The sequence below is a fragment of the Syzygium oleosum genome, unplaced genomic scaffold (assembly GCF_021117445.2).
Source record: "Syzygium oleosum isolate NSW1041296 unplaced genomic scaffold, Sole_v2.1 Sole_v2.28, whole genome shotgun sequence".
Classification (NCBI taxonomy): Eukaryota; Viridiplantae; Streptophyta; class Magnoliopsida; order Myrtales; family Myrtaceae; genus Syzygium; species Syzygium oleosum.
The window spans coordinates 2115246-2125960 of NW_026607512.1; the positions used below are offsets into that span (position 1 = coordinate 2115246).

The 10715-nt window shown below is 37.8% G+C and overlaps 1 protein-coding gene across 1 annotated transcript; it reads left to right on the forward strand.

Moving 5' to 3' along the window:
* Positions 1-3859: 3859 nt before the first annotated feature.
* On the forward strand, positions 3860-5920 carry LOC115664233 (uncharacterized). The gene is made up of 4 exons (XM_030597942.2): positions 3860-4413; positions 5100-5210; positions 5334-5414; positions 5539-5920. The coding sequence occupies exons 1-4, from the start codon at positions 4141-4143 to the stop codon at positions 5611-5613; spliced, it is 540 nt and encodes a 179-aa protein (XP_030453802.1). The 5' UTR covers positions 3860-4140; the 3' UTR covers positions 5614-5920.
* The last annotated feature ends 4795 nt before the right edge of the window (positions 5921-10715 follow it).

The window sequence follows — 10715 nt, forward strand, 5'->3', positions numbered from 1 at the left end:
TGCCTTTGTCATTACGGCTCTCCTCTTGGTTTTGTGTAATGTTAGGGCGTGGGTGGTGAGACGGTCAGGTGACCCTTTCTGTCCACTTCACTCACCAAACGTTAAAGTTAAGCAAACCCCCCTTCAGACAAGGGAACGTGTGTGCATTTACAGGTTTATCCTTTGCCCTTGCTATTTATTACGAAATGAACAATTGAATTGAATTTTTATGTTGAGAAAATTGAACAAGTTTTTTTTTTTTTTGGTAAGGTGAAAATTGAACAAGTTATGAACTCAAGAGATGAAAAAAAAAAAAAGAGACCAGGGTTAACTTTTTTTTTCCTTTTCTTGCTCTTTCTTGAATTCTTTGTTATTATTGAGGTGACAAAGATTTTTGATATATTGAAACCTAAGATTACATCATCGAATAAACAATCATATATTATGACACAAAGTGCTCTGCTTTTTCTGTTTTTGAATCTACTATAAATTTGTGTGGATGAAAATGTAAATTTGAAAAAGTTTCATAATAGGAAAATCAAATAAGCACCTTGCCAAAACCTAATTTCATCAATTTAATTTCTCCTTTTTTAAAAATCTTTTCACTATGCTTGGAACTTATCTGATCTAGGAACAGTTCAGTTTCGGTACATGCCAAACATCAATTAGATTCTTTTTGTACTTAGATTCCAAATAGAATAAATTATGCGCGTGCTTATATTCTAGTTCTCTTGTGTGCATAGTACACATAATAAAATACGAGTAGCTTAGGATATTGTGACGATACTTTGAAAGATCCCAATCGTTATCATCTCCGGCACCCCGTAAAGTTGCATAAACATTTCCATTCGACATAAGCTACTTATTAAAAGGAGAAATAATTGGACCATAGTTTGCGTGCAATAGTTACTCTCCAAAACCTCCTTTGGCATATTCAATTTTAGCTGAAAAGTAGACCCGTCAAACGGGTAGCTCGGGTCGAAAATAATCCGACCCAAATCAACCCATTTCCATGCAATACAGATCTAGTGATCCATGTCAAATCAGATCCATATTGATAAAACACTTCTATATTTATCCCAATCTAGAGAAACTTATATCAAAATTGAGGTAAGAGCATGTAATGAGCAAGCACGAGATTTAAAAAAAGGCGATAGAGTGAAGAGAGATTTATAGAGGTGGATTGGGTCTAAGTGAGTAAATTGTAAACCCATTTTATGCTCATAATATTTTGTATTTTACCATTCTAAATCTATTTATAACCTATCTAGCTAAAAGACAACATGTTTGACATACGTTTCGTTCTTTTGTCTTCCTAAGGCCAGGTTGGATTCCCAAGTCGTTATACTTATCCAATTTCATAGGTACTAGAAAAATTGTCCGATTTAGAACCTAAAATACTAGAGATCGAGGGAGTTGACACAGCTCACCAAACTCCCCCTAATCGACGGGCTAATTAAAAAAAAAAAGAAGCACAAACTTTAGGTCGAGTGACAATTCTAGCCCTAACTTTTTTTTGTCTCATAAAAAATCACCAACTTTCACCCTTATCCCAAATCTGGCTCCCCATTGACTCTCTCTCTGAAGTCACCCATGTTTGAGAAAAAATGTTATGGTCGTGAGCTTGGCAAATCTCGTCCATGGCGTCTGTCGACGGGCGATGGTCTACAACTTCAGATTACGACAAAACGACGGAGTCTGACCAGAGAGATTCAATTTGGAGATTTTTTTACTTGCTGGTAAAGTGAAGGAAACGAACAGTTTCACCGTTATTCATCAAGCTGTGGCTCAGAGAAGAAGACAATGAATAGTGCTTTAAATCCATTCAGCAAGCCACGTTGATTTATTACTGAGGTGGAATAGTCAAGTTGGATAATCAATGGTTCTAAGCCAAGGGGGCCAGATTTGGGATTTAAATAAAAGTTGGTGATTTTTAATGAAACAAAAAAAGTTGGGGTTAGGATTGTTACTCGACTTAAAGTTGGACGTTTTTCTTGGAATTAGCTAACGAAAATACTAAACAGAAGGGGCATGCTTTCCTCTGCCAAGATGATAGTGACTCACATCCAATCTCCTTTTAACACATGGTACTGACCATATTAAATTATTTTCTTAGGCCAAAATAATGAACTTTAAATTATTTAGAATAACATGATCCTTGGCAAGAAATCAAACTCAATATTGGAGAAAAATGACAAGGGAGCATATTCAGCGTACATGGGGGCCAATAATTGGATTTAATTTTAATGGCAGTAAGATTTCATTAATTGATATGTTTTAATTTGTGCATTCAATTTGCATATTTTTTTAAATTTCGATATATAGAGAATAAAGTGGACATCTCCCTCATCGCATGCGGATGCCGTTCTCGTCGGAGTTGGTAGAAGTCTTGCGTCTGCCAAAAATCAAAGAAAATTGCAAATTGGCAGGTGCATCGGGACTCTAAAATAATTCTCTTTAAAAGAAAAAAAAAAAGGTTGCAATTTCTTATTTAATTTGCGTAGGTGAAGAAGCTCGTTGACATCGTTATTCGTCATGTCAAATACCAAGTCTAACTCGTGCCAAGTCTTTCCTATGACCACGCTACTTTGATCACAATTATGTGGTGCACTTAAATCCTAAGTTAATTCGAGTTGGTTCAATAGAGGATTATGTTTGACTAGCTAATTTGACCGCGATTTCTATTTTTACGATGTCTTGATAAGCTAGCACTGTGATGCTTTGCATTATTGACTGAGCCTATCCAATTTAATAACTCGCAACATACTATGTAAAAAGAGGCCGTTAAAAGAATATTCAAGAGCTCTTGCTTCTTATACTTGTTGGAGAGTAACTAGCACATCATACTACCAATTATTGGACCTTCTTACGAGGTTAACGCATTGCCATCATTATCTTTTGTTCGCCATCAAGATACTTGGCGTGTATGACCTTAATGGCGAGGTTTCAAAGGTCACAGAACCCCTTAAACTATGTGCAAGCAAGTTTAAGTTCATTGAAAGTCCTTAAATTTATCACGGGAGTGCTATTGAGTTCTAAAACTTTCAAAAAATTCAATCAAGTCCTAAAATTTATCAAGTTAATGCAATCAAATCCAAATTTTTTTCTATTTGGTGCAATAAAGTCCTAAAATTTGTTAGCATTTTCCGTTTGTCAAGTTGGACTGAGTCAATGGAAGGACCTAATTGTACTAACTTGACAAGTTTTATGATTTGATTGCATTTTTTTTAAGTTGCAAGGCTCAATTGCACTCTCATGACGAATTTTTAGACTTTCAGTATACTTATCCCTTACAAGTACTATATGCTAAGCCATGGCTTTAGCTGTCGATAAAGCGCCAGCCCAACACACCAAGGTTAAAAATAGCATCCTCTCCTTAATCACATAGGACTACGACACTATCCGTTGCAATACCACCGGAGAATCACGAGATTCAACTTTCGAAAGGAATACTCGACGTCAGTCATTTAAAGACGAGTCGATTCCGATGTAACCGGGAACAAAAATGTCATGCAAAAATTTCATTTTCAGGCATGATAACTATGGCTCTACTGTGTACTGTAACTGTAAGGCTTTTGATACCTTCCTTCCTGTAAATTGCATATAATCTAGAAGAGAGAAAAACTCATCCGATGGACCAAATCGAAAGAAAAACTCTCACATTAGGGAAGCAAGCAGCAAGAAGAGTCAATCTTGGGTTCTTGAACCTGTTGATCATGGAGAAGACCAAGCGGCCCCCGATAATTACCAAGCACACCCTAGTCCTTCCCAGTGAATTCCCACAACAGCAAGTGGCAAATGCGTCATTTCAACCGCCACTTTTCCCACAGTTTCCTCCCCCGATTTCGTCCTTTCTCCCCTCTGATCCCAGCGAGAGAGAGAGAGAGAGAGAGCGAGATAAGGTGGGTGAGCTCCCGTTCACACTTTGTATAAACCTCTCGAGCCAGCCTGGTGCTTCGCACACCCATTTCGCGACCGGCGAGTGACAGAGACTCCTCGCACACCCACACACACACTACGCATTTCGAGAGAGAGAGAGAGAGAGTGTGACAGAGAAGAGGAGACAAGACAGAGGAAGATCGTAATAGCTAGAGAGAGAAGATAGAGGAGGCAGAGGAAGCGGCGGCAGGGGTTCCGCGAGGCAAGCAGCTCGCGGAGATAATGTCGATGGAGGCGTCGGAGACGCAGCAGCAGGCGGCGGCGGCGGCGCAGCCCCCCCGGCAGCAGCTGGCGCAGCACCTGTCGGGGAGCCTGAGCTTCAGCAGCAACCTGTCCATCTCCGGGGTAGACGAGGAGATGTCGAGATCGGCCCTGTCCAACTTCAGGGCCAAGGAGGAGGAGATCGAGAGGAAGAAGCTGGAGGTCAGAGAGAAGGTCATGTCGCATCTGGGTCGCGTCGAGGAAGAGACCAAGAGGCTCGCCACGATTCGGGAGGTCAGTGCACGAAAAGAAGTCTTTAGCTTTCTGGGGTTTTCATCTTTTTGTTGTAGTTTTCTGCAGAATTAGCTCGATCTTAGATTTGAGCTAGATACTTCTGAAAAGATGAAGACCTGGGTTTGTTTTCTTAATAAAAAATCGAGCTTTTTGTTCGTGAATTTTGGTTTTTGAGAAAAGTGAAGTTCAAGAATTGTTGGATTAGGCTGAACTGAGATGTAGATTTCCACAAATCTCTCATTTCTTCTTTAATTTTTCTTTCCTCCCTCCTCTTTTGCTAGGAAATTACTTTAATTCAACATAATGATGCTGTTCTTTTTGTGTGTGTTTGTTGAAACCAAGGAAATTTCCTCTTTTTTCGTTCTTTTATTGACCTTTTGGGGCTCTGTTTAGTGTAGTTTTCTTCCCTTTGGGCAATGTATTTTCCAGTCTTATGTGGAATCAACACCAACATATACATGGCTTGACTGAAAAACATTACAGAAATTGATTTAGGAATGGGGTGTCTTTTGAGACCCTGTGAAGATCCTTTCACATCTCTGGAGTCCGAGTCAACTTGTGCCTCTGAATCTGGGTTTAATAATTGTAGTCCTAGCTATAAACAGTAAGGCAAAATTACAGTCTTTTTATTGGAGCTGGTATAAATCTAACATTCCTGTGGCTAACATCGATTGGCAATATACTAGGAACTAGAGGCATTGTCAGATCCAATGAGAAAGGATGTTGCACTCGTCCGAAAGAAGATTGATGCAGTAAATAAGGAATTAAAACCGCTGGGATACACCTGCCAGAAGAAGGTGATTCTCTCTCTTCCCATCCACATGCCATTGTTTCTGTGAAACTACAGATTCTTACAATTAATCCTTGTCTGGATCCAAAATGGGGTCGCTGAATCTTCTTGGTGTCCTGATTTGTCCCAGGAGAGAGAGTACAAGGAAGCCCTTGAGGCCTTCAATGAAAAGAACAAGGAGAAAGTACAGCTCGTTAACAAATTAATGGAGGTTAGTCCTGCACTTAAATCTTTATCGATTGATACTGTAAAGTATGTGAAAAGCAGAGCTCTTTTCGATATTTGTCCATCTGAGAAAATGTTTGTTTTTCTTTGGGCGCTTTCATTTTGCTCAGCTGGTGGGTGAAAGTGAGAAGATGAGGATGAAGAAGCTGGAGGAGCTGGCTAAGAGCATAGAAACCCTACAATGAGAGATAGCCTTGACGTTGATGACTGATTTGATTAGGTCTCCTTGTGATGATATGTATGTAAAATGGTGTTTAATTTCAATCATTAGATGGGTGCTTTTGGGTTTGTTGTATTCTTGATTTTTCTGTTGTCTTTGTTTGCGTTTTCTCTCGTTAGCATTTGATGTGTCTACAATTAACTAATTTAGGAAGGGATTAATCCCCAAAAAAGAACACAGATGCGCAGAACTAAACTGTCTATCAACTCTGCAGTGTCTTTTTTCTTCTTATTTTTCTGCTTGTGCTGAGGTTGGCTTGTCTTTCTGAGGAACCCATTCTTGGCCATCTTCTGTCGCTTTTATGTGTTGTGTACTTGGGGGATAAATTCAATGCAGGGGTCTTTTTCCTTCTGGTCAGGAAGTGTAAAGAGCCATATTGGGAAAGCTATTAGGAAAAGGATCCACAAAAGTAGTGAATACTTATCTCTATAATAATATACAGATGGGAAATTGCAATTCTAGAGTATCTGATGATTGTCAAGATAATTTAGCTTCTCATGATTACCTCTAGAGGCTAGAGCAGAGCATTTGGAAATCAGAATCTCTTGGGTAACGTTGTGGGTCAGAAAAAAGCTCTTTTGCATAGAATATTGCACAACAGGGGTGACAAAATAATCCATTTTAGCATCCATAAAGTGTGAAAATGAGTAATTTTGGTTAATCGAAGAAGGGCGTGGCAACTGTGGATGGACCAGGTCACAGGAAGGAGGATAAAAAGGTTGAGGAAGGCAACCTCGTAGAGTTCACCTGGGAACCCATGAAGCGCTTAGGTTTTACTGCAGAAGAATACATTGGGAGCAATAAAGAAGCACAATTACTCGTACCGGTTGTCACGGGGAATGATTACACCAAGGCAAATGCTAAAAAACACACTGTTCTTGAGCAACTGTAGAGAAGTACGTCGTCACGCCCGCTTTTTACCGTCCTTAAAGACTCCTTTTAACTTTCTTTCAATTCAAGGAATGAGGAGGAGATGCACCGAGTCAGTGCAGTGGCTCATGTGCGCTCGGCCCCCTCTGCTGCACAATAATTCTGCAAATCATGATAAGCAAGGGGCAGTGTGTATCACGTCAATACGAGTAATGATATAAGGATTGGCCTACAACAGTATTGGCATGCTGTGACTGCCAACTACCCATGCACACATTTAAAAGAACTATTAAAGTAAGAGTATTTATGTTTCTTTCGGTCATTTGAACCACACCTCGACTAATTTTCATAAATGCGCGCAGACCGCTTTACCCACTTTAGCGAAATAAGCTCCAGCCCTACAGAGATGCGTGCTTCGAGGTTAATCTAAATGGAAGACGTCGTGATTTGAACAAAAGTTGAACGAGAGGTTCTTTGTATCCACACTTAGCGGTTATCGCTTGGCCAATTTCATGGGGGTTGAGAAACTGTGGTTTTCATTTTTTTTAGAAAATATTAAAATATTGTCACATGGACGCCGGCCGGCGCCACGTCAGCCGGCCGGCGGCCACGTCAGCGCCGGCCGACCAAAAGGACTGAATTGGCTGGTTTGCAAAAGGTTTAGGACTGAATTGGCAAAAAAAAAGGTTTAGGACTGAATTGGCACAACTGCAAAAGGTATAGGACTTTTTTGATAATTTCCCCTGTATTTATAGGTTAACATCATCATTATGTTGACCCTTTTAAATATTACTTGTTACAATATAGGATCGATATTGAAATCGATACAAAATATCGAAGTTGTTGGATAAATTGAGGTTGAAATTTGAAGGGATCGTGCCCTTAGGATGGTAGCGGTGGTTGTGTTCAACTCTCAACAACCTGTAAGCTCATCAAAGAAAGAAGGAAAAGAAAGTCTCAACGACCCTAATTGCTGCAGATTCCCCTGAGCAAGATATCTAAATTTCTAATCTACATATTAAAATCGACTTTAGTACATTGAATGGTGGGTGTTCATTAATTAAAAAAAGTCTCCTTTTTTTATCTTTCAGAAATTTAATTAAAAAAATATCAGGAACCTTAATTTAAATATAAATATATCTAAATCTACGACATAAGACATATATTATATACGGAGAAGTAATTTTTTTTTTCTAATTTCATATTTTTCATTATTTTTGAAAGATAAGCACCAATGCAACGCATGAGTATTATCCTTTCCAAAAAAAAGTTCAAAGTTTTTTTTCCAGCGGAAGTAACGCTTTGAGAGAAAATCCTTTGAAATTACAATCTATAGATAAAAAATTTAATTCTGCTATAATTTTATAATACGTAGTATAATTGACAATCTATAATAATTAAGAGGTAGAAAATCTATCGGGGCAAACAGATATATCAAAATATATAAATCTATCATGATTGCCAATATATACAAAGTAAAATCGACTCCGCTCTACTCGATAGTACTTATACTATTTTTGCACCAGTTGAATGTAATGTATCATCCAAGAAATGATATCTTTATAAATTTATTTCTATGTTTTGATTCGTGTCCATTTGTTCTCATCATTTTACTTTCTTTGGTGAATTAAACTCAAGTAATTCTCTGTATATACCTTGCCACCCAAACCATTAGAGAGTTGTTGCTTAAAATGTTTGGCATAGACTTTTTTGATATGTCTGTGTTGTACGATGGACTTCAGAAAACTATTGCTCTGCGCTATCTCATGAACAGTCATATCCACTAGTGAGTGACCTTTAATTTTCTTTTTTTCCTTTTGGGCCAAGAGCGATCTTAAAAGTAAGTAGGGTATAGTCGGTGCTAACAAGTGAATTCCGAAAAAAACGTGACACATCCCGTCTTCCGGAATTGATCATGGAAGCGTGAATTTCATGGAATCGAAAAGAAATAAAGAAATTCAGAAACACGAGACCTGCGATGATTGATCCAGTCAGATAAGAATATTCTTGAAATACGTAAGAACTCTTTGTGAATTTTTTTAAGTCTATATTTTTCCACGAAGATCTATGTTATTAGCAGAGAACAATGCGGATGGCATTTTATTTTCCATGCATGGGAAAATTGACAAGTCGATGACAGTTTGCGAGAGTTGTGTACAATTTTCTTTTTTCTATTTATTCTAACTGTTTAAGTTATTAGGGAACGAGATGAATTAGATTCTATCTGATACCCGATCAAATTCTATGAATTAGTTGAAATTATCGTGTATGGTAGGCACGATGAACAAGTGCAAATGGATGCTTCCTCGGTGCAAAAGCTTGAACCAGAAGCTCTCGATTCATGCAATCTAGGAAACTTCCCCCCGGAAAGCACCAGTTGATGCCAAAACCAAATGGAGCAAAAAGAGGCTTTTTCCTTTGCGTAAGATTTGATGAATATCGAGCAAGAATCATTCTTTCTTGTCAATGAAGGGAAGTATAGGAACCCAATGGGTAGAACAAAAAGTAGCCTTGGGGAGGCAATCTGCAGTTCCAGGAAATGGCTTCCACGGCATTAATGCACTCATCTTCTTGCATGACATTTAGATTTCGCAATTTCGAACGGTGTAATGCTCAAACATTTTTAAAGATTTCGCACGATCCATCTGCATGGATCAGGCCTCCCGAAAGAGTATTTTAAGCGATCACCTTTTAGGGTGGATCTATCGTGGATCAACAGTATTACTACACCACGAGCTCTCTCCATGAGCATCACGCATTTCTCCTCCACTTACGACATTGAAAAATCAAATAGCCTAGACTTGCATTTCGAGAGTAGGGTTTCAGAGGCGATATCGAGGAGGTGACTCGAAAGGATATATCTCCTTAAAGGATACATCGAGAAAATTCAAGTGATCTGTTACTCGTTCAAAAGATCAGCTCTAGTCCCTATCATCCCCAACTTTTTATGTACTTGCGAATGAAAACTATTCTAATAATTGTTATTGAATTTGGCCCCCCAAAAAGAAGTTATTGCTAGGCGCCAGCAACAATTATTGGCTCAACATCGCATATGGAGAACGTGGGGTCAGGTAAGTTAAAATAGGCCAAGGCGCAGCATGTCTTTCTTTCAACTGCGCCAGAATTTCAGATTCAAAGAGATGGATTGATATATTTTGTCCATAGCTCAAAACATGAGGGAAAAAAAGAGAGATTTATGAATGTCTGCTGCAAACTCTACATCTGTCTTAGATCCAAACGAGGACGGATATGAGACCAAGCCTGGCCCCCAACTATTGATTGAAATTTAAGGTGCGTTTATTTCAAAAAAAAAGAATGCTGTGGACAATTTCTTAGAAGGGAAAATAATACAAATGATTCCTGAATTTTGATCTAATATGCAATGTGATTCATGAACTTTTAATTTGTTTAATGTGATTTTTGAACTTTAGCACAACGTACAATGTCGTCCGTGAATTTTTAATTTGTTCAATGTCGTTCATGAACTTTTGATACATGCTCAATCTAATTCCTATACTATATAAAAGTGCTCAATGTTATCTCTGAACTTTTTTAATAGACGAATGACATCGAATATTTTCATATGTCTCAAGGACTAACTTGAACATATACCAAAGTCTAAGGACCATATCGAACAAATTAAAAGTTTAAGAATGACATTGCACATCGGACTAGAGTTCAGGGACCGCATTGCACATTGGGTCAAAATTCAGGAACTATTTGCGTCATTATCGCTTCTTAGAACGATTATTTATACTATTTGAAAAGATTAGTTAATGGAAAATATTTTTATTATCCACAATGATATAGGCCTAAACATTTCCATTGATGATCGAAGTATTTTTCATTTACTTATTTTTGTGAGCGATATAAATGATAATTTTAGAAAAATGTTCCTCAAGTCATTGATTTTCTACAAAAATGCATTTGTTTCGCTGGAAAATCATTTAGAAAGGATTTTTCTAAATCCGGTTATTTACACCATTTAGGAAAATGAGTTAACAAAAAAATAATGTCATTATTAATAAAAACGTTTGGACATATGTAATTGCTAATAATATTTTTTATTAACCCATTTTCTTAAGCAATATAAAAGGTCAAAGTTAAAGAAATTCTAATTATTACTTTTTTACGAAACAAACGCAACCTGAAGATTTTTTCTTTTTTTGGCTTATAAACGAAACTAAGAAGAGTTGT